A 27,037-nucleotide genomic window follows, 5' to 3' on the forward strand; every position below is an offset into this window, starting at 1 on the left:
AAGGTAAACTAAGTTATAAGCATTATTGTTCTTCCACTTTTATGTTTATTCAGTATTTCAGATATTTTCTATTAATAAGCTAATAGCCTTTGAATGGCCTTCTGGAGTAGTAGGAGATCTTGTGGTTGGATTCTTTTTTCTCTTTCCTACCCTCACCTTTTATTTGTCATCTATTGGTAGGTGAAAAATATATCTGTAGTTTATGGTCTTCATAATACGTTATGTATTTTGTTTTCTACTTTACTTTATTATGTTAACTTGAATCCTTTGTTAATCTTCTCATCTGCCTTTTGAAAAGTTTTCAACCTGCATTCTTGTCTCTATTTCCCCTTGTAATAGTTTTGGTAACTGGGACACTGTTGCAGATTGTTTTAGATTATCTTGCTCTGGAAACGTTATTCTTTCGCTTCCAAAGAGAAATGAACATGGCCAAGTATTGAATTTGATCGTTCTTGTTCCCTTGCCTTCATGGTCCAGTGGAAGTTGTTTTATTTCAAGGCGTAAAGACATGGAAATTTGTCCCTAGTTGGTGTGCTAAAGAAAGCTTTAGGAATAGGGTGAATCTTGAAATTTCTTTTTCCCTTTTTGCTTCACCCACCAGGAAATCTAGAGCTGAATTTGTGGCTCAACTTAAATAACTTAGGCATATCTGTGTTTTAAAAATTTTCTCATTGACTTTGATCTTTTGAATTTTGTCTGTAATTTCTTTGATCCTGATCTGTAACATATTTACATGATTCCATTTTTATTCTTATAAGTTGCCTCAAGTCAATTATAGAATGAGGTGAGATACATAAAGTTGATAGCTGCAAAGCTTATCACACTAGTTTTCTAATAACCTGCCCCTTCTCTTCTCATTTCCCACTGTGTTCAACATATTATTTAAAAAATAAGTGACCTTTAGATTTTCCGTAGTGTGTGCTCTGGGCAGTAATTTCTGTGTCTCTATTTTCAGCATGATCTTTCTTCCCAAAGGTTGCAGGGAGAGTGGCTGAGGAAAGGGGTGCGGTGCTGGGCCACGAGGTGGGCTACTGCATCCGCTTTGATGACTGCACCAACCCACTGGCTACAAGAATTAAGGTGAGCTGCAGAGCTGCTTTTCCTATTGTGAATAAGGAAGATTCTTTGTGGGGAGATAAAAACATACAGCCATCACTGCTGACTGAGGCGCTGATACTGTGGCAGAAAGTGTATGAGAGCATCCTGGCCCTCCGGGAAGTTAGTCTGCTGGGAGGTGCAGAGCACTTTCCGAGTCCTTGCGTTTTAGCCCAGAAAGGACCTTGGAAGTAGAGCTAAGTCCTTGGTTCTCCAGATGAAGAGGTTGAGGACCTGGGAGGTTGAATGACCTACCTGACATTACGTGTGCATTGGTGATGGAACCAGAACTCAAAACTGACCTTTCTCATGTTTGTTTTATTGTTTTCCCACCAATCCACATAGCTCACTAAATATAGAAACTTACCCATAAAAGACTTAAAAACAGGAATAAATATTGGGTGGGCCGAAAGGTTTGTTCGTTTTTTTCTGTAAGATGGCTCTAGTAGCACTTAGTTGTCTTTAACTTCATTCGAGACAATTTTGATAAATTGTATGTGACAGCTGTCATAATCAGCGTCCGTTAAAAAGACATCAAAATTGGTGAATTTTTGTGTAGCCATTTTAATATTGAAGATGGAAGAAAAAAAGCAGCACTTTCGGCATTTTATGCTTTATTATTTCAAGAAAGGTAAAAACGTTAAAAAAAGATTTGTGCGAACTGTTTTGGGGTGAGAATAACAGCATCTAGTTGCTACTGCATTTTTCTGAAGCGTTTTATAAACATTCATTAAGCTTAAATGATAATAGCTGCCATTCTTGAGCTCTCTCTGTGTGCTAGGGCCTGTGCTAAGCATTGGACATATACTATCTCACTCAATTCTCACAGTAACCCTGTGAGGTGGATTCTTTATTCTCTCCATTTTACAAATGAGGAATCAGGCTCAGAGAGGGTAAGTAACATGCCCAAGGTTCACACAGCTAATGAGATGTAGAGCCGAGATTGGAACTCCCAGCAGCCTGACAACGGTAGCTTGTGTTCCTAACCACAACCCCATCCAGCCTCCCTAAAATAATATCAGATGAAGTTGAGGTTAATAACCTCAAGAGCTGCAAGTCTGTGGTCTTTGGGGATGTTGTAGGAACGGTGATCTCAGACTCACAGCATCCCCCTGGGCAGACACAGGTTTGTCTTCACTGCCTGTTCATCAGCAGCAGTGCCAGTGGTACAGGCTCAGAGCATGAAATTCTGCTAAAAGATTTGCAAGCCCCAGCTGAGGATCCCATCTTCGAAATCTTGTTTGTGAACCATTCCATTGCTTGATAACCAAAATGTTGGGGCATTTTCTCACAGTCCTTGGTGGGAATTGTCTTGTACACACACTGGTGATGAGGTTGTATGTGTTTTAGTCGTACTTGAACTTTTTGAATTATTTCTAAACGTTTGTGTTTCTGTGTTTTAGTTTCTGACCGATGGAATGCTGGTCAGGGAAATGATGGTTGATCCATTGTTAACAAAATACAGGTAAATGTGTTTTTCCTGTGATAAGTTTCCTAAAGTTTCAAAAGTACACAAGTAGATTGAGAAGCATTTGTGTTACTAGATGGGATTCGCGACCATGCTCAGCTTTCCCAAAGCTTTTCTCCTTACTTTGGCTGTTACCACCTTTGATGTTCTTTTCAGAATTTACAGTCAAAACTGGGCTCCTTAAAATCCCTGTCGTTATTTGAACAGTCTGTTGACTTGTTTTGATCTTGCTGGAGGCACAGCACAGAGCCTGGCAGCATTTTGTTGAATGTAATGTGCACAGTCCAAATAATTATTTAGACGTTCCCTTTCCTTGTGTGTCTGTCCATTGCTCATGGCGTTAAAGTGGTCCTACTCAGGCTCTGTGGTATTCTGGGAAAGGATATCACATTTGACCCACTGGTACACACGTGGCACAGCTGAGACCATGTGCCTCTTCCTGCTGTTTTCTGCGGTTTAACAGCCTTGGGTGGGTGGGCTGTGTCCCGATTTTTATGTGCTCTGTGGGGTTACATGTTATATTGGAATTTAAAATCATGTATTAGATCCTGTTGGAATCCAGCGTGGGTGGTAATACTCTTTAGAAGTAGCAAAAAATACACCATTTTCTTCACCAAGATATGTTGATGTCACCATTTTTATTAGCTTAAGAGTTACCTCCTTGTCAAAGAGGAGTTACTTAGCGTTACTTTTGCTACAAGGTGATCGCGTGGGGGCTAAATACCCAGCAGTCCCTTTGATGGTCTGAATACCCAGCAGTCCCTTTGATGGTCTGGATGGGCTTGTGCAGTGGTTGGTTTGATGCTTACTGAGATTGTCCCTCTGATTCTAGTGCCATCATGCTGGATGAAGCCCACGAGAGGACCTTGTACACCGACATTGCCATTGGCCTGCTGAAAAAGGTATAGCTTTGCTTTTGTTTTTGTTTTGTTTGTTGTTTGATTAGGAAAGTCATTGTAGCAATTTAGAAAATCCAACAAAATACGGAGGAAAAAAATGAAAATCATCTGTCATCCTGTTCATTCAGAAACAGTCACTGGTAGAATGTTGGTATGTTTCCTTCTCTTTTTTTCTTTGTGCATCTTTTTGTGTGTGTACATGCGTCTGTTTTGGCAAAGTGGGGATTGGATTGTATGTTCTAAGTTGTCTCGCATATTTTTCTTAACATTACATCAAGATCATTTTCCTGTGTGATTAAATATTCTGTGAAGACATTATTTTTAGTGGCTACATAATCACGTCTCTATCATAAAGTATTTGACTCATCCGTTACTGTTAGGCAATTATATGGCTCCCAGGTTTGAAGTTATTTTAAATAATGTTGCAAGGAGCACCCTTGTAGTTAGATATGTTGCATTTCTGTTCCTTTTCATTCTTTCGCTATTTATTATAAAAGATTTCAGGCATACCCCAGGGTAGAGAGAAGGATTTAATGACCCCCATGTGCCCATCATCTTGGCTTCAACAGTTATAGCTCACAGCCAATTTTGTTTCAACCTTACCTGCATCCTCTCCTCCCTTCCTGTATTTTCTGGTTGTTTTCTTTGGACAAATTCCCAATCACAGGAGTCTAGAAAGAGGTGATAGAGCATGGACTCTGGCTTCAAATCTGACCCTGCTGAGTTTACTCATCTCTAAAATGGGACAGATACAAGTTTCTCTCTCTGCTGGTTTACTTTCCTATCTGATAGCCACTAGCCACCTTAGGTTTTAATTAGTTGAAATAGAATAAAATAAAAAATTCAATTCTTTAGTCACACTGGCTATATTCCAAGGGCTCTGTAGCCACATGTAGCTAGTGGCTACTGCATTGGGCAGAACCTCTCTGTCTTTGAAGAGTGTTCTCTTAGCGCTGCCCTATGACATAATTTGTTGTCAGGCTAAACTTAGAAAATGTAAAATTATTAGGATGGTGCCTGACACAGGGCCATAAATAGACTATGAGGTAACTTTCCCATTGGGAGGATGTCCACAGCTGGGTGAGGGGAAGGTGGGCTGGATTTCAGAGGCCCCTAGCCTCTTTGTGCAGTGTATATACTATACAACTGTACTCAGAGACCCTGGAATAGCACATAATTTAGTATATGCTAGTTGCTGTTGTTATTGTTATTTTCATTATTAATTTATTCCTTGGCCAAAGATTTAGACTTTTTGATACTTATGAGAAATTATCCCACCAGGTTATTGCCTTCTGAGGAATGGTATAACAAGGGGGCCTATTTCACTGAATCTTTGCTAACACTGAAAATAAATCTTTGCCCATGTGATGGATGAAAAAATAATCTCATTGTTGTTACACATTTTTGCTGTAATTTATTTGATCATTTCTCCTATGCCTCTTGATCATCTGTTTCTTTGAATAACTGTTAGTATCTTTTGTCCATATTTCTACCTTGGTGTTATCATTTATTGTTTGTTTGCTTTTGATGTATTTTTTCATACTTAAACTGTATATACATAGATTCTGACTATCCAGGTGTCAGGAAAAAATGGTTTTACTTCTGGTAAATTCATATTTAGGTTTTAAAGTTCCTTTATACTCTCTATCCATTTTTTTTTTTTAGCTTTTTATCTTGGAAAATTTTGTCACTTACACAGTTAGAAAGAATAGTCTAATGAGCCACCTTTTCACCTATGACTTAACAGTTATCAGTTTGTGGTTGGTCTTGTTTCATCTTTAAGCTCCGCCCCCTGCCCCGCAAAAAAGTACACACACTGGATTATTTTGTAATAAATTTCAGATATCAAATTATCTCATCTGTAAGTATCACACTATTATTATTGTCCTTTTTTATGTCTTCTTTTTTAGATTCAGAAAAAGCGAGGGGATCTTCGATTGATTGTGGCTTCAGCCACCTTGGATGCAGAGGTATGAGCATTTCCCCCTCTGGCCCTCTGTCCCTGGTTAGCACTGGGATTGTTGGACATGTCCTTGGGAAGCTACCTGCAGCAAGAGCTTATCTTTGGCAGGATGGCCTACCTTCCTTATGGGGCCATCCGATGTCCTAGATTCCATGTGATCAGAGGAAACTCCTTTTCAGCTTGTGGGTGGAAACTAGCCTGTAGTTAATTGAGTTCACAATTACCTATTTGTCTTGTTTCTCTACATACTATGTTTTCCCCTACACAGGCAATTTCTTTTTATTACTCTAGTTGGAGGCTATATATATTTCTTTTTTTTTTTTTTTTTTTTTTGGCGGTACGCGGGCCTCTCACTGTTGTGGCCTCTCCCATTGCAGAGCGCAGGCTCAGCGGCCATGGCTCACAGGCCTAGCCGCTCCGCGGCATGTGGGATCTTCCTGGACCGGGGCACGAACCCGTGTACCCTGCATCGGCAGGTGGACTCTCAACCACTGCGCCACCGGGGAAGCCCTGTATTTCTTGAATTTATGACTTTAGCATTTATACTGGGGGTACAGTTGAAGTTTCCCTGTACATATAATAATTTCCGTGCTATAACTTTTTTATGGCTAAGTTTACGTTATTTTTCTTTTTTTAAAAAAATTTTAATTGAAGTATAATTGTTATACAATGTTGTGTTAATTTCTCTTTTTTAAAGATTTTTAAAAAATAAATTATTTATGTATTTGTTTTGGTCTGCATTGGGTCCTCGCTGCTGCACGTCTAGCCACAGTGAGCAGGGCCCACTCCTCGCTGTGGCGCATGGGCCCCTCACCACGATGGCCTCCCCCGTTTCAGAGCACAGGCTCCAGGCGTGCAGGTTTCAGTAGTTGTGGCAGGTGGGCTCGGTAGTTGTGGCTCACGGGCTTCAGAGCACAGGCTCAGCAATTGTGGTCCACGGGCCTAGTTGCTCCACAGCACGTGGGATCCTCCTGGACCAGGGCTCGAACCTGTGTCCCCAGCATTGGCCAGCAGATTCCCAACCACTGCGCCACCAGGGAAGCCCCTGTTTTGTTAATTTCTGCTGTACAGCAAAGTGATTCAGTTATACATAAAAATATATATATATTCTTTTTAATATTATTTCCCATTATGGTTTATCATGGGATATTGAATATAGTTCTCTGTGCTATGCAGTAGGTCCTTGTCGTTTATCCATTCTTTTTTTTTTAATAAATGTATTTATTTATTTATTTTTGGCTGCACTGGGTCTTCATTGCTGTGCGCGGGCTTTCTCTAGTTGCGGCAAGCAGGGGCTATTCTTCCTTGCAATGTGCGGGCTTCTCATTGCGGTGGCTTCTCTTGTTGTGGAGCACGGGCTCTAGGCGCGTGGGCTTCAGTAGTTGTGGCACATGGGCTCAGTAGTTGTGGTGCACAGGCTTAGTTGCTCTGCAACATGTGGGATCTTCCCGGACCAGGGCTCGAACCCATGTGCCCTGCATTGGCAGGCGGTGTTTATCCATTCTCTATATAAAAATGTATATCTGCTAACCCCAACCTCCCACTCCATCCCTCCTCAAACCACCACTCCCCCTTATTTTTCTTTTAATGACTAATATTTTAGTCCAGACAGCAGTTCAGTTCAACACATAATTTTGACCACTTGCTACACACACACACACACACACACACACACACACACACACACACACACACACACACACACACCCACAGAAGCACAGTTCTGGCTACAGGTGATTCATACACTCCCTGGAAGCAGACACATAAATAGATATTTGCGGTTCAGTTTGTTCAAGGTGCTGAGACAGCCAAGGAGGGGGTGCTCACTCTCTAGTCATCTGGAGGATGTCCAGAAGCTTTCGCAGAGGAGGGACATCCCACCTGGGTTGGAAAGATGCACAGAAGTTCACCAGATGGGCAGGGGTGGGGAAGTGGGGAAGTGCATCCTAAACATGCACAGAACCACAGGGGCATGAAAGCATGTGTTCAAGCGGCTGTGAGTCAAGTATAGGTGGGAGCCATACCTCACCCGTGGTCCCCTGCGGGGGGTGAGGTGCCCCCCGTCGCCTCTCTGTCTCCTTCCAGCTTCTTCAGTGCTCCTTATACTCCTGCCTCCCCTTTCTGTTCCAGAAAAACCTAAGCTTGCTTCTGTTCTTGGTGGGGGGAACCCTCTTTCTAGACCACTCTGACCCCAGACGTTCTCATGGCTTTGCACTCCTTTCATTCCAGTCTTGATCAGATATTAGCTCCAGAGAGCCTTTCTTGACCACTGTCTAAAACGGTGTCCCTGTCGCTCTCCATTCTCTTACTCTCCTCATTTTTTCTGTTAGCACTTCTCACTAGCTAACATATGCATATCCGGGTGTTTGTTTATTGTATGTCTCCCATCACTAAAATGTAAGCACCATGAAGACTGGGACTCTGACTGTCTTACTCTGTGTTATCCCTTTCATCTAAAACAGTGTCTGGCACAACAGAGCAGGGACTTGGGGTTGAATGAATCTTAGTTGAATGGAAAGCGATGGGAGATTCAAATGGAGAGGCTGGTAGGGGTCAGATGATGGGAGGCCTTACAGGCCACGTGAAGGAGGAAGGACTCGCCCTGCTGGTCAGGAGCCCCAGCAGAGTGTGAGACATAGCAGTGACTTGATCGCATTTGGGTTCTAGAAAGATCACTGTGGGTGCTGTGTAGAAGAGATAAGAACAGATGTGGAGATCCCAGTCAGGAGGGCAGTTCTGTAATGCAGCTGAGATGAAAAGGGCCTGGCTCTTGGTATCCCTGTGGCTTCTGGGATGCAGAACAACTTGGAGAAGAAACTCAGCATGGCTGACAGAGATGCCTGCATGTGCCCTGGCTGGTTTCTCAGACCTTCTCACGGGCTGTAGGAGTCTGTTGTCTTAGGTCTGCTCACCATAACTCTTGGGTTAAAGCTCTCTGTTGCCCTCTTTAATAATTCTTATGCCCTTTACCCATGATACTGGCTGGAATGCTATTTTGAAGGCTGCACCTGACCTCATCTCCTGTTATCTCCTCCATGACCAAGTTGCCCAGAACATCTTCTCTATTTTACCCCTTATGTTCATCACCACCCCCCTTTTAAAAATTATTCCCAATAGTTTTTTTTTTTTTTTTTTTTTTTTTGTGGTACGCAGGCCTCTCACTGTTGTGGCCTCTCCTGTTGCAGAGCACAGGCTCCAGATGCGCAGGCCCAGCGGCCATGGCTCACGGGCCCAGCCGCTCCACGGCATGTGGGATCTTCCTGGACCAGGGCACGAACCCGTGTCCCCTGCATCGGCAGGCAGACTCTCAACCACTGCGCCACCAGGGAAGCCCCCAGTAGTTTTTATTGTGCTCGAAATCTATAACATCCAAGCCTTTTCTTAGAATCATTGTTAATACTTATTTCTTGCTTACTTGTTTTTCGCCTTTCATTGTCTTTGGTATGGCATGGAGATTTAAAAACATAGCTTCTTTCTTTTCTGCCTACTATAGTTGATAGAGACGGACTTCCTGGAAGTGATTTTTTTAGGTGGGAAAGTGGAATGTAGGAGTTGTGTCACACCTTGAGTGCACTAGCATGCAGGGGTTGCTGGGATGTCAGCAGCATTCACGGGGTCCTTGGGTGGGCTCAGGCCGTCCTTTTCTTCATCTCTTCCTGGCTCGGCCAGTGAAGGGGAGTGAGGTCTGTGTGTGAGTGAGGGGAGACCCAGGTGGGTGTGGGTACACGTGGGGTGTGGAATGTGTTCCCAGGTGAGAGAGAGCGAGGAAGAGGAAGGAATGGGCTGAAGTGGATGAGAGAGGAAGAGGAATGGGCATGGGAGTGGGGTAGGGCGTGGCTCAGGTAACATTTTGCCCTAGAGGCCCAGGGGAACCAGAACTCATCCCCGGTCCCCCAGCTGCTGGATCTGTGGGCGACAGACTCATTCCAAACTCCACTGCCTGGAGGGATAGATACCACCCGCTCTGGTTTCGCTCAGGGTCTGGGGTGGCCCAGCGTGCAGGTGAGGACACCAGTGACAGCAGCTGGGAGGCAGAGGAGGCAAGCGGAGTTTGATGGGAGCTGATCAAATAGTCGCCTTGATTGGTTTAGCTGTCTTTAAGCCTAATTAAGTCAGCAATTACAGAATATGGCCGGGTATAATTACGGAGTATTTATTGACAATTGTATCACATGGTGTTGTTTTTCTTTTATTGGTTTCCATTCACACGGCAGAAAATATGATCACTGACAGCTCCCACAGTTTTTTGTCACAGGTCCAGCTTGAAGAGAGAATAATTTCTCTTTCCAGATTCCTGAAGAAGGAATTTGGGGTCTGCTGGGGTCAGGAATCCGCTTGGGACCATTCTGCATGGGCCGGGGTGGGCAGGTCATGTCGGCGTGGCTGTTGGGGTCCAGTCCTGTGGGTCAGATCAGAGCCGCTGCCAGGAGGAAGCTGGTGAGCTGGGAAGGCAGTGCACTAGACGTCCACACCGTTTACGTTCCATTTCATAGACGAGCCTCTTCCTCTGTGTCATTTTATGTTTCTCACCGTGTGTGTGTGTCAGTGTGATCTATGTCTTTGAAATTTGACTTAAACTCTTGTTTTCTAGGTGGTTGAACCCACTTCACTCTTCCGGGTCCTTCATTCTGCCTCAAGATGCGTATACTGTTGATACTATATTTATTTGCTTTCTAATCCACATTTTATATCTCCAAATAGAGATAAAAGATAAAGATCTTAAGGATAAAAGTCTCATGCCTTCTCACTTAATGCTGAGTTTGATTTCTTGAAAGAGCAGCTCTCTGTCTTTACCCCTCAGCACCACAGACTCCTTAACAGAAGGTGTGGCCATCTGCATTCTCACACCAGTGTTAAGCCTTCAGCCTCCTCCATGTTCTGCTTGCCTTTTTGGCCCAAAAAGCCTGTCTGCCAAGCCTTTTTTAAAATCTTCCTCCTCCGCCTGCAGCCTCTGGAGCTCCACCTTCTCCCCTCGCTCCGCCTCCTTGACGGCTTCCCCAGGCTCCTTTGCTGGCTGCTCTTCCTTCACCAGGCTGTTCATCTTCATGGCCCCTGGTTCAGTGGATGCTCCCACTTCTGGCCTCTTAACTGGGCTCCTTCGCTCCAGCCTGGGCTGCCAGCAGCAGGCTAGCCACAGACCATGAAACTCATGGACCCACGACTCCTACAAACTTGTGGCTCTCAGCAGCTCTCCGGCAGTCCCTTTCCCACTGTCGTAGTCATTTTGGCTCAGGACATTCATTGCTTTAGGAAGTTGCTTCTTCTGTGTTTTTGTGTGTGTGTGTGTGTGTGTGTGTGTGTGTGTTTTTAGCTTTAGGAAGTTTTTACCCCTCATTGAGTAAGAAGTAATTCCATCGTCCCCGGCATGCACGTGTGCCCTCACACTCACAATGGCGAGGTCCCATCTGTCACACTGCTGGAATGCATTGCTTTCACACTGCCCCCGTTCATGCTTTCATTCTTTGTCCTCTGAGCTGTTGTAATAGCTTCCTTAACTAGTCGGCTGGGCTCTAACCTCTGATCACCCCTGCCCTTCTCCAGAATGGCCTCCGGAGCCAGGGATGCAGAACAGGTCTGATCACCTCACACCCATCTTCGCTGCCCTTGTCTTGCCCATCTGATAAAGTGCTGTGCAGTGTGACATTCGGACCACTGCAGAACGATCACTACGATCTCTTACTGAGGACTGTTCGAGGCCAGACCTGTGCCAAGTGCAGTCAGACACACTTTATAGGAGCAACAGCCTTGCAGGGTGTAGAGAGCAGTTCATCCATTTTGTCAATGAGGCAACCAACTCAGAGATGAGACGGGCCTGCCCTAGACCTTGAGCTGTCTCCTCCATCAGGGGCCCCTTTACATCTTAGTCTACACTCTGCTGTCATCCTAGGAAGGGGGTACCTCTTCTCCTTCCTAGCTGGTAATAATCGTCCTCAGGCTTAGCCAGGGGATACTGCTGCCTCCAGGGGATACTGCTGCCTCCAGGGAGCCCTCCCTACAGCCAGTCATTGTTGGTCTTTCTTCCTCCCCAAATTGTAACTCGCAGCTCTTTTCTGGTCATCCAGTCCTTGGGCCTCGGTTTATGTTATGATTGGTCCTTTGCATGCCTTCCTCCCTGGCTTATTCACTCTTTGGGGGAGTGGGATGGAGTCTCTTCTCCCTTGTTTGTGCATCACTTGTAGTGTGCCCATGCTCTGCACACCACAGGACACAGGAAGGCTGAAGTCGCTTGCAGAGAATTTACCTGAAAGAAGCGTGGAGAGTGGTGCTGTGTGGTTCTTTATAGCACAGCGCAGTTCTTTTGTTGGCCTGAGGCTTGTTTTCTTATGCCTGTGCAAACACAACTTTGAGGTTAACATGTAGCATCCAGCTATTTTGTAGTTCAATCCAATGGACTCTTCTAGAAGTGCTCCTCCAAGCCCTTTCACATTGCGCTCGATGCAGGTCCTCAGGGCACCCCTGGGCTCCCAGTTTCCAGGAGCAGGCGTGGGTGTATTTAGGGAAGATACCTGGGAACTAAAGAAGACAGGCCTTGTGATCACATGGCCAGGCCTCCTCGGAGAAGAGAAAGTGATGCTGGGCCAGGCCTCAGGGGATCGGGAAGGTCACTGAGAGTCAGATAATGGTGTGCTCCACCTTACAGGATGTCTGTGCCCCTGCAGCTAGATAGCAGCCCCCCTCCAGCACTCTGTGTCCTGCCGGCTTGGTCACTTGGTTCTTCTTGGTCTCAACTTCTCTGTGTGTCTTGGGTCACATGCCCCAAGAGGGCATCTTTGGTGGAGTTTCCCTCCCCCATCGTTGGCCAGTGCTCTCACGTCAGGCCTCCCTATAGACTGCAGGTCTGGTGGTCAAGTGCCACTGAAGAGGACGTGACCACCTATTCAGGAGGAATTGCCAAGAGCCGCTCTTCTCAACGGGGTCCTGTGGGAGCATCGGAGAAGTGAATGCTTGCCAACCTGCCCCATACAAAGTGTTGTGCTTCTTCCTGTGGGGCATATAAAGATGGAGAGGACTCTGTCCCTGTACATATAGAGTACACGCAGATCTGTAACTGTGCTACCAGGGACACATCTACTGTTCATAGACGTATACGCTTCCTTTATACACTGATAGCTTGTGTGATCAGAGCTGTGCTTTCCCGATCAGAGCTACACATCAACCTGATTTAATCCTTATTGAACTTGAGTTACACCTTCTGACCTAATTTTCTGTTAAATAAAATACGGGGGTTGTGGGGGGCGGGCGTGGGTGGGTTAAGATCAATAGCACAGCTGCATGTTGACTCAGATGCACTGCTGAATGCAGTTTGGAAACCTTTTATCATTTCTATCAAGTCTTCGGTAAAGAGTCTGTTCATTGAAATGTGATTCTCCAAAATTGCAATAATAAAAATATGATTTTTAATAATTATTTTGTAACCCCTAGTCTGTATTATATATATCCAATCCCTACTCCCCACCCCCTGCTCTGCCAGTTTTATATTGTTTTCTTTCTTTCCATGAGTTACTGTGAACCGTTTTTTTTTGAGAGGAGTGAAGAATTGATTTTTTTTTTTCTTTTAGAAATTTTGGGATTTCTTTAATCAAAATGACACCAGTGACCCAACCAGGGATACGTGCGTGATCCTTACAGTGGAAGGGCGAACATTTCCAGTGGATATCTTTTATCTACAAAGGTTTGATGATCCTGCATTTTTAATGAGGGCGATTAGAAAACTAGGCCTGTTCTGTGGGAGGAGAAGCATTTGCATCTGCTTGCGGCTCTGAGGGCGAGATGCCAGACTGCTGAGGAGGGGCGGGCGTGTTTTGCACCTCCCATCATTGATAGGGTGTTCTGGAACCCTGCTCAGTATCACTGCTTGATTTAGTTTAAACTCTCCATACTGATGTGCAGGTTTCTATGACTTTGTGGTCCCTGGGCTCAGCTGGAAAGAGCAAAATGGTAACAGTGTCGCAGGGAGGAGGGTTCTATAGTTGTCAGAACTGAGCTTTACAAGACTGTCAGCTTGGGCAGTATTAGTGATTTGAATCATTTGGTTCTCAGCTCTTTACATCTTAGCAAGAAGGCCTGGTTGCCATTTTCGGGAGGAGCCTCCTTTGGACAGGAAGGAGTCATCCTAATTCCTACCCCTAGTCACTGGACAGACAAAGACCAGGAGCCTGGGCCAGTGGCAGATGAATCCAGAGAGTGTGGGCTTGACTTCTGAGTGATTCTAGAGGGACAGGACACCCATTACCTCCTGTCAGACATGCTGCCAGTGGTCAGGAGGGGAAATAGAAAGAGTGTGGGATTCAGCACTGGGACCATAGCTCCAGTTTCCCTGGCCAGGCATCCTTGCATGCTAAAGATAGGACATCTATTTGCATGGGTTTATTGCTTTTATGTCTCTGCAAATAAAGCCAAAAATCATAGTTTACATGTAATTACGGATTGTTTTTGAATGTCGCATTAAAAAAAAGAAAAAAAAAGAATGAATGTTTATTTTATCAATAATTATTCATATATTGATTACCTGCTGGGCAGGCCCAAACTAACTTACACGAGGCTTCGCTGCCAGATTACTAGGGTAATTGATCTATAATTAATGAGCATATTCTAGTGATGAATTTATCTCACACATCTTTTCAGTCCTGTTCCAGATTATATCAAATCAACTGTAGAAACTGTGATGAAAATTCACCAGACAGAGGGAGATGGAGACATATTAGCATTTCTCACTGGCCAGGTAATTCCATCGGACCTTTACTCTGTGGTGAACAGACACGTTAAGGCAGCACCAGAATTTATACAGAGGCCTGTTACTTTACGTAGCCACTGATTTCATGTTTTATTGTATTTTGTGGTTACTTGATTGCATAAATAATTGTATAGTTTGATGTCATTCATCTATTAACCCAATTGCCAGAGAGTCATTACTTCCTGCCTCTTCTGTCTGCAGAGGGTTAAATGTATTTTAAATTTATTAGCTAATTCCAGAGTAAATTAGAGAGTTCAATGGGCTGTTTTGATACCAGAATTGAATACTGCATGAGGTACATTTTGTGCATCCTTGTTGTTGCTGCAGCCCCTTTTCCCAATGATACCTTTGCAGCTCATCCTGGAGGGGACAAGTAGGCACATCACTGGAAAAACAACTGAACAAGCCCAAATGCTCACTCAAGGTTGTAGCTCTGTTCAGAACTACCTTCTAGTTGTAATCATTTCCACTGTCAAACATTTTCCATGGTTCAGTAATCTTTTCTAGGGAAAGCTTATAGTGATTTTGTATGCCACAACTTGTCCATATGTATGCCACGCTGTTTGCCACAGAGCATAAAAAAAAAAACTCAGTAAAAGTCATAGTTTTGGTATATCAGGAATTCTTCTGTTGACTGCAGGTAGTGTAGATTTCAGTGGTTAACCTGACAGTTGCAAATTTTCACCCCCATCGGCACCATTGTTCGGTAGCATTTGATTAAATACCACCCCAGCGTGGAACTTGATGGCTCTGACAGTCATGAATCTGACCACATTTAAAATCCTCATCCCAACTTTCATTTTCTTGCAGTATGATAAAATGACATGCTTCAAATTGATCTCATTTTCTTTGGTTCCTGGTTCGACGATTTTAGGAAGAGGTAGAAACTGTTGTGTCTATGCTGATTGAGCAGGCTCGAGCTCTGGGTCGGACTGGGATGAAGAGACACCTCCGGGTTCTCCCCATGTATGCGGGACTGCCTTCCTTTGAGCAAATGAAAGTGTTTGAAAGGGTGTCACGCACTGTCAGAAAGGTGAGACTAACCCGAGGACCAAGGACTATAATCACGTTGGTGCTCCTTTGCTATCCACTAGAAAGATTTATTTTATTTTATTAAAAAAATTTTTTTTATTGAAGTAGAGTTGATTTACAGTGTTGTGCCGGTCTCTGCTGTAACAGCGAAGTGACTCAGCCACACACATACTTACATTCTTTTTTACATTCTTTTCCATTATGGTTTATCCCAGGAGACTGGATATAGTTCCCTGTGCTATGCATTAGGACCTTGTTGTTTATCCCTTCTAAATGTAATAGTTTGTATCTACCAACCCCAAACTCCCAGTCCATCCCTCTCCCTTCCCCCACCCCCTTGGCAACCACAAGTCTGTTCTCTCTGTCTATGAGTCTGTTTCTGTTTTGTAGGTAGGTTCATTTGTGCCATATTTTAGATTCCACATATAAGTGATATCATACGGTATTTGTCTTTCTGACTGACTTCACTTAGTATGATAATCTCAAGTTGCATCCATGTTGCTGCAGATGGCATTATTTCACTCTTTTATGGCTGAGTAGTATTCCATTGTATATATGTACCACATCTTCTTTATCCATCCATCTGTTGATGGACATTTAGGTTGTTTCCATGTTTTGGCAGTTGTGAACAGTGCTGCTGTGAACATAGGGGTGCATGTGTCCTTTTGAATTACAGTTTTGTCCGGGTATATGGAAAGATTTATTTTAAATTGAAGTAAAATTTGCTAAATAGGAAGGTCTGTTTAAGAACTTAAAGTCCATGTTTCTGTGCAGCAGATCTAAAAGCGCACAGTAAATAACGTGTTGCAAAGATTTCTAAACCTGCCCCACAGAAGGTTTAGTAATTATCAGAGTAGGTGACTTCTCTTTGCTTCTTTTTTTCCTGCCTAATCTTTCCCCGTCTGGTTTAAAGGACTGTCTTGGTGGATCCTGATCAGTCAAGAACACTAGATTAGTTTCTACAGAATGGTTTCTAAACCATTTGTCTGAAGCATCAGTTTTCCTGTAGAGCCAAGTTTGAGTCAGTTAATTCAAGGTGTGGCTTAAACATCCTTGGCCTTGAAATTGGGGTGGGGAAGGGTGTGGTGAGAAGCATGGGTTTAAAGGAGCCAGTAGGCAGCCAGTCTGCCTCCTGTTCATCGCCTCCCTGGGCCTTGCTCTGTTTTCCCTTCCGTCAGATGAGGAAGGTACAGAACTGGCCCGAAGTCAGCTTAGAGTAGCTATTTATCAGCAGGTGGCAGAGAACACAGTAAGTGAGGGATGACAGGTCTGAGGATCCCCTCCCAACTTCAGGCCACTTGCAAGAGGGCACCCTGCCTCCTGGCCATTGGGATGGAGCAGCTCAAGTCTGTCCAGTCAAACGTGACCTGCAGCCAACTAGTCAGGAGGTCTGGGTTACCGTGTGCCGTGGGATGAGTTACTCAACCCTGAGGCCCAGTTTTCTCAGCTGTAAAGCATGAATAGCAGTAACTTTTAGATAGATGGTTTTATAGCATAAAATCCTGACTCTAGTACGTAAAACTGGTAGGAAGGGGCTTCCCTGGTGGCGCAGTGGTTGAGAGTCTGCCTGCCAATGCAGGCGACACGGGTTCGTGCCCCGGTCCGGGAAGATCCCACATGCCGCGGAGCGGCTGGGCCCGTGCGCCATGGCCGCTGAGCCTGCGTGTCCAGAGCCTGTGCTCCGCAATGGGAGAGGGCACAACAGTGAGAGGCCCACGTACGGCAAAAAAAAAAAAAAAAAAATGGTAGGAAGATGTTTTATAAAACGATCGATGTAAAAGTGCCCGAAAAAAGTTCTAAGAGCTATCTGTACATGTCTCCTGCTGCTTCATACCTTCCAGGGGCAGAGCCCAGTGCCCTTAGAATAAAATGCAAACCCCTCACGTGGCCCAGGGACTGTGCATGATCTGGTCCCTGCCTCCCTCCTAAGTTCGTCTTGTATTTATTTACTCTGGTCTCTGGCTGCATAGGCTGTTTCTGCTTCCTCTGCCTGGATCCCTGTAGGGCTGGCTGCTGCTTATTACTCAGGTCTTAGCCCCAAATCTTCCTTTGGAGAGGTTTTCCCTGGCCATCTAACCTGAAGTAGCACTCCATTATTATAATATATGATGTATACATTGAATGCTACATAATATTAGAGTATTAACCCTGTTGCATTTTCTTCCCAGTCACTCTCTTGTTTATGTTCATTATTTCTCTACCCAAACACTCATACTGGAATGTAGACTCTTGTCCATCATACATTCCTGGCAGCTTGGAGAGTGCCTGGCAACGTGCAGACCCTCAGAAAGCAGTTAGAATGTGAGTGAGCAAATGACTAGACATGTACAAGGTGGTGATTTACTTAAGTTGTACAAAAGGTAGAAACTAACATTTGTTGAATGTTACTCTGGGCCAAGTACTCCAGGTACCAGGCTGTAATCACTTCATGTATATTTCACATTTAATCCCCTTAAGGACCCTGGGAGAGGATAAATATTATTATGGAGACAAGGAAACATGCTCAGGAGGTGAAGTAATTTGTTCAAGGTCCCACACTTAGGGAGAACTCAAACCCAGGGTACCCTGACCCTAAAACTCATCATGCTCTATCCAGGATGCCAAACTGCCTCTCACAGGTTCTGCACTGTCAGAAATATCTTAAAATCTTTTAGGATTTTGATTAGTTTATTCTGAGTGAAAAGAACCAAATAACTTTTACCCTTACTCTCCTTCCTGTGGGGAGCCTAGGTGATAGTGGCCACCAATGTAGCAGAAACCTCCATCACAATCAGCGGGATTGTGTATGTGATTGACTGTGGCTTTGTGAAACTCCGAGCCTACAACCCCAGGACAGCTATTGAGTGCTTGGTGGTGGTCCCCGTGTCCCAGGCATCAGCCAGCCAGCGAGCAGGACGTGGTGGCCGCAGCCGCTCAGGAAAATGTTACCGCCTTTATACAGGTAAGTTTGGCTTTTTTTTTTTTAAAGGGTTTTGACTTTCTAATACTCAGCCTGGGCATCAGAGAATATTACAGATATCTACCATAATAGGCAAAACTTAACATAAGATCCAGACTTCCCTCACAAGGCCCTCGGTAATCTGGCCTCCACCGCCTTCCTCACTCCAAATGTGGCGCTTCTTTGCTACTTCTCCCTGCTGGCCAAAGCTGGACCATGAATCACCAGTTATCTGACATCTCCTTTCTAACCTAATGTCTGTGCCTCAGCCTCTCTGTAGCCATGTGACGTGTAGCTTGAGCCCTGCGGCTCAGGTCCTGTCTTTCTTACCTTTCCCTTAGCTTCATGTGCCATTTTCTTGTTCTGGGATCCTTGAATCCTGTGGGTCCTCGCATTGGGTTCCATCTTTTTTTTTTTTTTATGTTTATTTATTTATTTTCTTATTAGTCATCCATTTTATACACATCATTGTGTACATGTCAGTCCCAATCTCCCAGTTCATCCCACCACCACCCCCCCCGCCCACCTGCCGCCGGGTTCCATCTTTACCTCTGGTTCAGAGCATCTTTGCAGAGCTGAACTGGCAGGATCTCTCCTGAGGCTCATTGATAGAAAGCAATTAGTTGGTCAACTCCTGCTCTGTGCCATGCACCATGCTAGGCTCTGAGGGAGCAAAATGAAATGACAATAAAGACTGTCCCAGCTCATAAGGAGCTTTCTCTCCAGCTAGATGACAGCCTTACCTGCAGAAAATGATGTCCCCAAAGCTGCTCTTTCATTCTTTGTACTTCTCTTTTGTGGGCAGTGGTATCAAGGTTTCTCTCAATTGTCCAGACTTAATTTTCAAATCGTTTTTAACTCTCTCTTCTGTCCAATATCCATCTGCAGTCATGTACCAGATCCGGGGGGTTTTACCACTTATCTCTTCTTTGCTTTCCGGTTACCATCATCCTTGTTCAGTCCTTGACGACATTTATTCTTTTAGCAAATGTTTACAGAGCACCTGCTCTGTGCCATGCATGGAGACAAGGCTTGGAAACCTAGGGCCAGGTGAGACACGGTCTGTGGCCACGTGGCTGACAGCTTGGTGATGGAGACAGGCTCATGAACAGATCAGCATATTATGGTGTGATAGGGTCACCTTAATGGAATGAGCCTTGGAAGCAGAGAGCAGGGAGTTATCCTGTTGGAGAGGGCTCCACAGTCGGTAATTGAGCCCAGTCTTATTGGCAGCTCAGTAGTTAATCCAGGCGAAGGGATAGCAGTGGAGATTAGATTCCAGCGCACCAGGCAGAGGGAGTGGAATGTACCAGTACTTGGAGGGGAGGAAGGGGGTAAGGAGGATTCATGGGAGGGAGGGGGAAGGCAGAGCCTGAAACCAGAGAGGTGAGGGTCTTCTACTGAAGGTGCTAAGAAGGAATGACGGAAGTGCAGAGAGGAGAACCAGGGCTAAAAGACGAACTGAAATATGGGGAGGACGAAGTTTTAAGAAAACAAACAAACAAAAAATTTATTAAGGTGAAATTTACATACACGAAATTAACCATTTTGACCTGAACAGTTCAGAGGCATTTATTATGGTTTACAGTGTGCAACCACCACCTTTATCTAGTTTCAAAACATTTTCATCACTCCAAAGCAAAACTCCTAACCCATTAAGCAGTTTTTCCTCCATTTCTCCTTGCCCCCAGCCACTGACAACCACCAACCAACAGTCTATGTTCTTTCTTTCTGGATTGACAGTTGGCCCTCCGTATCTGCAGATTCAACCAACCACAGATTGAAAATATTTGGGAAGAAAATCCCAGAAAGTTCCAGAAAGCAAAACTTGAATTTGCCCGCACACCAGCAACTGTTTACATGGGGTTTACATTGTGTTAGGTACTATAAGTAATCTAGAGATGATTTAAAGTATTCAGGAGGATGTGTGTAGGTTATATGCAAATACCATGCCGTTTTATATAAGGGACTGGAGCATCCCCAGATTTTGGTATCTGCAGTGGGGGAGAGGGATGTCCTGGTACCAATCTCCTGTGGATACCAAGGGAAGACTGTATCTGTTTTGGATATTTCATATAAATTAAATCATATAATGTGATGTTTTGTGTCTGGTTTCTTTCATTCAGTGTAATGTTTTCCGGGTTCATTTACATTGTATTAGCACTTCATTCCTTTTTGTGGCTGAATAATATTCTATTGTATGGATGTACCACAGTTTGTTTATTCATTAGTTGATGTTTGCTTCCACCTTCTGGCTATTGTGGATGGTGCTGCTGTGAACAAGCACGTATGTGTACTTGTTTGAGTACCTGTTTTTAATTCCTTTGGGTATACACCTAGGAGTGGAATTGCAGGGTCATATGGTAATTCTTCGTTTAACTTGAGGAACTCAGGTTACTTTTTTTTTTGCGGTACACGGGCCTCTCACTGTTGTGGCCTCTCCCGTTGCGGAGCACAGGCTCCTGACGCGCAGGCTCAGCGGCCATGGCTCACGGGCCCAGCCGCTCCACGGCATGTGGGATCTTCCCGGACCGGGGCACGAACCCGTGTCCCCTGCATCGGCAGGCGGACTCTCAACCACTGTGCCACCAGGGAAGCCCCAGGTTACTTTTAAAGAGGAAATGGCCAGCATCATCTCATGCTCCAAAGAAATCAAACAGACAGTAGACTGTGGACTAAAGATTGGCAAGTGACTTTGGTTAAAAGGTCACTGGAGTCCTTAGCATGAGCAGTTTTAGTGGAGGTGAGGTTGAGGAGAGGCCACGTAATGGGCTACGTTAGATCCAGCCTCTAGGCTTTCTCCGCTAGCCTGCTTCCAGAAAACGCAGCTCTGAGCAGGGTGCTACCTGCTCAGACCCTTAACAGTTTCCCGGGGCCTTACGGGACTATTTCTAGCTTGTCTTCTCCTGTTGTCCACCAGCACCTACCCTACACTGCATCCCTGCTGGGCTGTACTCTTCTTGGACATAGCTTCTGTTTTCCCACATCCACCTCTCGAACCTTTGGTACCTTTCCATGGGCTGTTTCCTCTGCCCAACAGATCCTCCTTATCCTTGAAATCCTCCCTCACATGTCAGTGCCCTCAAATGCCTTCTCCCACCAGCTGTCCTTCCTTCTTCCCTCTGCCTCCATTTCTCTTTGGGAGGACCCCTAGGAACTGGGACCTAGCCTGTTCCTCCTCTTGGTCCCAGGCCCCTTTAAATCACTGAAACTTCTCAAGAGCCATTGGCCTACAGCTCCCGCAGCTCTTGGCCCAATGCCTTGTGTACTTGAGTTCTCAGTAGAGTTTAACTGAGTGTCAATGAACTCTTAGGAAGCACCTACTTCCTGTGAGCGTCTTCTCAGCAGGATCGTCCTCTTATCTGATAACTTTGTTTCTGCCTTGGTCAGCAGTGTGCTTGGAAAATGCGGTTATCCTACCAAAAGGCTATCCCCCAAACACTCTTGCAACTTGAAGGGAATATGCCATTTGGAACTTCCTGCTGTTGCCTGTTACCGAGAACCTTCCAAGTAGACCCAAGCATTTGGCAATTTGTATCAGTCAGTTCACAGAGTATTTATTGTCTGTTTTCTCAGATTAAAGCTTTCTGAAGTCCTTCAGTGGTAGTGCTATTTCTTCATGACACCTTTTGTTTTGTTCTGATTTTTTTTCTCTAGTTAACTAAAGATTTATGATCTGAATGGAAGTTGAGCCATCTTTGTGTGAAAGAGGGTGTGCACAGTTAAAGTGTTGACTGATGTGGGAGGACTGTGTATATAATCCTCCTCTATGTGATCCTTAAGCTTTCTGAATATACACAAAAAGGATTTAATCTCTTCCTACCTGTCTTTTCCCCATGCTTTTTTTTTTTTTTTTTTTGCGGTACGTGGGCCTCTCCCATTGCGGAGCACAGGCTCCGGACGCGCAGGCTCAGCGGCCATGGCTCACGGGCCCAGCTGCTCCACGGCATGTGGGATCTTCCCAGACCAGGGCACGAACCCGTGTCCCCTGCATCGGCAGGCGGACTCTCAACCACTGCGCTGCCAGGGAAGCCCTCCCTACCCTTTTTATTTAGCTTTTATAAAAAGGCTTCCCAGAGTCTCTTTCCTTCCTCTCCCCTCTCCTGCCCGTCCCCTCTTGGCACCTCTGAACCTGGTGGTGCTTTTTCCTCAAAAGGTGTTTGAGGACACCTTTTGTTCCTGATGGTGCATGGAAGCATTCATTAATCTGTTTGGGGCAGCATCAGATTCTGGGAGTGACGTGTGTGCCTGGCTCAATTTAGAAAGTTAGATTTGGACAAATTTTGCTGTTTATAAGGTTTGGTCATTTTTTTTTATATTTTGGAGGTACTTTGGTTATGTTCTAGTTATATTTGGTGATTTATCTTAAATTGTTCTTTGCTTTTATGTGTAGTTCTGGCCTGCTTGACGTACTCCATCCCAAGCAGAGGGAATGGCAATTGGCCACCCATAGTGATTCAGCAAATACTTGTTGCTTTGATTTAATGTTTTGCTAACAAGAAGCACATTTTATTTTAATTAATTAATTAATTTTTGGCTGCATGGGGTCTTCGTTGCTGCGTCCGGGCTTTCTCTAGTTGTGGCGAGCAGGGACTACTCTTCGTTACGGTGCACGGGCTTCTCATTGTGGTGGCTTATCTTTTGCGGAGCATGGGCTCTAGGCACACCAGCTTCCGTAGTTGTGGCATGCGGGCTCAGTAGTTGTGGCTCGTGGGCTCTAGAGTGCAGGCTCAGTAGTTGTGGTGCATGGGCTTAGTTGCTCCGCAGCATGTGGGATCTTCCCGGACCAGAGCTCGAACCTGTGTCCCCTGCATAGGCAGGCAGATTCTTAACCACTGTGCCATCAGGGAAGTCCAAGAAGCACATTTTAAAAAGCATTCTAAAGTAAAAGGAGAAACTTTTATAAAGATATATTGTTCAAATGTATTTATCTAAGGTATTTAAAAAAATAGAAGGATCTTTCCTAAATAGGAAACAACTTTATATCACAATATCATATGCATCTGAGCCTAGACTCCTAGAGCCTCTCATTAAAGTTAGAGGAGAACTGTTCCCTTGGCATAATGATTGCATTTGATTGTGACATTTGATCTCAAACAGTTCTCTTTTCTTATCCTCAGAGGAAGCCTTTGACCAGCTGCCTCAATCCACCGTTCCTGAGATGCAGCGGAGCAATCTGGCCCCTGTCATCCTGCAGCTGAAAGCGCTGGGGATCGACAACGTCCTCAGGTTCCACTTCATGTCGGTAAGTCCTGCCTTCTGTCTGTCTGGGAGGCCAGAGTGCTCCCAGGGGAGTGTCAGGACGGTGATACAGAGCGTGCTGCCTTTCTGGGTTTTTTCACTTAGCTCGTGTGTTGTGTGCAGGGTTCAAGGGAATACAGCCAGACAAGGCTGACACAATTCTGTTCTTGTCTGTTGGGGGAGAGAGACAAGTAAGTGGGTAATGACAGTGCCTGGGCCCTGTACTCTGAGAGACAAAGGAAAGGCCCGCAGCCCAGTTAGTCATGTCTGAGGCGAGACCTGAAACCCAAGTGGGATCTCAGCAGGTCGGGAGAGGTGGAGTTATCCAGGGCAGGAGTGTGTGTGTAGGCCTAGGTGCCCAAGTGTCACGATTGGGGGAGCCAAGAGGGCTCTGGTAGAGCTGCAGGGAAAGTCCCTATGGCTGATTGCATTTCTGATTATTTCCCAAGGTCAGTTTCCAGGAGTAGGATTATTGGGTCAAAGGGCCATGGTCATTTCATAGATCCTTGATACAAGGCTGAATTCCTTTACAGGTATAAACTCCAGCAGTGCGTGAATGCCTGACTCACTCTACCCCTATCATGCCATGTTATTTTCTTTTAGAGTTTTGCTAATTTGATTTGGTGGGGGGAAGGAGGAAAAATATTATCTGTATCTTTTTTGATTTCTCATAAGATTAAAAAAAATTATTGGCCACTTTATATTTCTTCTGAAATATAAGAAGAAGTCTACATAATCTTATCTAACAGATAATCCATTTAGCTGTTAGAATTAGTGTTTATTAGTGATTAAGAGTCCGATAACTATTAAACACATTAACCTTTGTCTATAGTATTTCTTGCAAAGTTCTTCTGATTGTATTGTATTGTATTTTATTGTTTATGTGCAGCCATTGTAAGCAAAGATAGTAATAGCTTTCTATCTTTACCTCTGTGATTTCTTCTGTTACTCTTGTGCTTATGAAGCATTTCCCCATATCTAGGTCAGTTAATAAATATTCACTCATGTTTTCTTCTTGAATTTTTATGATTTGAAAGCTTGCATTTTTAACTCCTTATTATATCCCAACTCTGTTGGTATATGATGTGTAACAAGGCTAGATTCCTGGATGCTAAAGTCCCTAATGTAGCATGTCATGATAAACTAGGCAAATGAAAGAAGAGAATGCAACAATATCATCTGCTCTCCCAAAGAAAACATACTTATTTCTCATAAGTATGGAGAAAATATACGCTTTGAATGTTGGTATATAGTACAAGAAATTATATAGAAAAGTGAACAGTATATGCAAATCAAAAGCATATGAAAAGCTCCACATCTCAGATTAAAGGAAAACATAAGGGCAAAAAGGACAGATCAGCGTCTCAAAAACTATAGAGTTTTCAAACGTCCTTGTGAATACATCGAACACTCACTAAAGAAAAAGCTAAAGGAAAGGGAACAGCACAAATAGTAACTAACGTTAGAACATGCTTGGCTTCTCTAGGAGAGAGAAATGCAAGTTGAAATAGCTGTACCACTGTACATTAATTGAATGATCAAACATAAGGAAAAATGGTAAAATCCAAAGCTGACACAGTTTGGGGAAAGTGGTTTTATATTCTGTTTCAGTCCTCATGGAGGACTTTCTGACATTATTTTATGAGCTGTAGAAATGCCTGGTATTTCTTCTCAGGGAATTTTCTCCTGAAAAAATAATTCAAAAGAAACAAAGAACTTACATGTAGGATAATGTTTACAGTATCATTTTATATTAAATTAAAAATATAATAACGGAAATCATAAACTTTCAGACAACTGAAAAATGAGGAAAATACATATAAATTCATCTTCATATATTGCCTTCTGGTTATTTCCTCCTGAAATTGTGTTTTTTCACAGTTGAAATCACAGGATACATATAATTTTGTATATTTAGCAGTGATGATTACAGTAGCAAAGAACTAAAAGAACTCAACTGCCCAGTAGTAAGAAAGTTGCTTATTTCACAGTGTATGACCTTGTCAGAATAGTATGCAGTTGTCCCAGGGTATTTGCTGTGAAGTGTCCATGGGTACAAGAAACAGAGGGAACAGGAAAGCAGGCAGTGAGAAAAACAAGCTAAAATTATACACACACAGTCCTTCCAACTACGTTAAAACAGTGTTTGCATATGATCCCGAATCAGATGAGGCCATAGAGAAATACTAGTAAATGTGTGTTGAGGTGAGAATACTCTGGATGTGATTGGAGAAGGGGGTGGGTAAATGTGTGCGTTGTTTTGATTGATGATGAATTCAAAGAGCAGAATTCATCGGGCTTGGTGATTGACTGGAAACAGGGCCAAAGATTGAAAGGAGTCGAAGAGAGCCTGTCCGTTTTGTTCTGTAATTATTCAGAACCACATTCAGTGCTTGAGCTATCCATTATTCATGTAATCTCAGTGTAATAAAAGATCCCAGAGGGGTTAAGCTCCTCTATTTAGGTGCTGTGTGTATGTTGCCTGTTTGTAAAGTAGGATGTTGTGGGCACTGAGGAAAGGCTAGGGAATCGATTATATGATTTAGTCAACAGTGATTTGTTGAATCCCCAGTGTATAGTGAATCAGGTCTAGTTCCTACCCTCATCTGTGTGTGTGTGCAGTCAGCACAACTTTGAGAAGTACAGCTCTGTTCCTTGGCAGTCAGTGGGTGGGGTAGAGTGGAAAGAATGAGACCTGAATTCAGTCTCTGACTTTGCCACCAGCTGCCTCTAGGATCTTGTTCAAATGTCTTTTACTTTTTGTTATTCACTTTCCTCATCTGTAAAATTGAACTAAAACAGTGTGATACTTAAAATACATTTGTTGTGAATGCATTTGAGAAAGAAAAACTACGCAGTTTGCAAAAGGACTATAATTTTATTATGTGGCTTATAGATGAAATAATTTAGAGGACGATAGTAATGATGCTTGGTACTTAGTAGACGCCAGTAAAGGCGCGTGGAAGGAAAGAACATAGTAAGGACCCAGAGACTCAGACTGAAGGTCACAGTATCAGCTTTGCTTAGCTTCAGATTGTCTAGCATTCTCTTTTCAGGAATTCAAATTTAACCGATGTCAGTTACCCCCTATAGGCAGGGCCTGGGGCAGGGCTGTGGGTGATGCAAAGATGAATCATCCACCAATACTGCAGTATCATGGGGCTTCTTAGAAGGCTGAGACACGAAGTAAAAATTAGAAATGTTTCATGAAAGTTTAGGGAAAGCAAAGAGGTAGTTCAAGGTAAGAACCCATCGCTTCTGGTGGAGGGGAGCATGAGGGAAAGCTTCAAAGGAAATGTTTAGCCAAGCTGAGATTAAAGACCAAATAGTACTAAGGGTGCTGAGAGGGAGAGGAAGGACATTTCAAGAGTAGAAGCGTGGCGGTTGGGAAGTCTCGGGCATGTTAGAGAGAAGAGTGGATTGAGCACATTATTATGGCTGTTACCTGATGAAGTTAACTTAGGAGGGTTTTTATGTTTTTTACAGCCCCCTCCAGCACAGTCGATGGTTCAGGCGTTGGAGTTACTCTATGCTCTGGGAGGTATGCCTGTCTCTTATTCTGTGTTTTCTTATCTGTTTATTAATATGTGATATTAGTTAGGTTGTATTCACACTAGGGCTCTTAGTATCTTCAAGGCTGGGATTGATTCTCCCTATATGTATGGTC

At 44.1% G+C, this 27,037-nt stretch overlaps 1 protein-coding gene across 1 annotated transcript in view; it reads left to right on the top strand.

Annotated features, from left to right (window-relative positions):
- The window catches only part of DHX35 (DEAH-box helicase 35), a 69,855-nt gene that overhangs the window by 23,102 nt on the left and 19,716 nt on the right, over positions 1–27,037 (top strand). The window contains exons 5-14 of the mRNA XM_065892343.1: positions 976–1,080; positions 2,499–2,560; positions 3,396–3,465; positions 5,373–5,432; positions 12,985–13,097; positions 14,051–14,147; positions 15,034–15,192; positions 17,922–18,132; positions 23,250–23,374; positions 26,857–26,911. Coding sequence (XP_065748415.1) covers positions 976–1,080; positions 2,499–2,560; positions 3,396–3,465; positions 5,373–5,432; positions 12,985–13,097; positions 14,051–14,147; positions 15,034–15,192; positions 17,922–18,132; positions 23,250–23,374; positions 26,857–26,911 — 1,057 coding nt within the window. The remainder of the gene's footprint in view (positions 1–975; positions 1,081–2,498; positions 2,561–3,395; positions 3,466–5,372; positions 5,433–12,984; positions 13,098–14,050; positions 14,148–15,033; positions 15,193–17,921; positions 18,133–23,249; positions 23,375–26,856; positions 26,912–27,037) is intronic.

This window comes from Phocoena phocoena, chromosome 15 (assembly GCF_963924675.1).
Source record: "Phocoena phocoena chromosome 15, mPhoPho1.1, whole genome shotgun sequence".
NCBI lineage: Eukaryota > Metazoa > Chordata > Mammalia > Artiodactyla > Phocoenidae > Phocoena > Phocoena phocoena.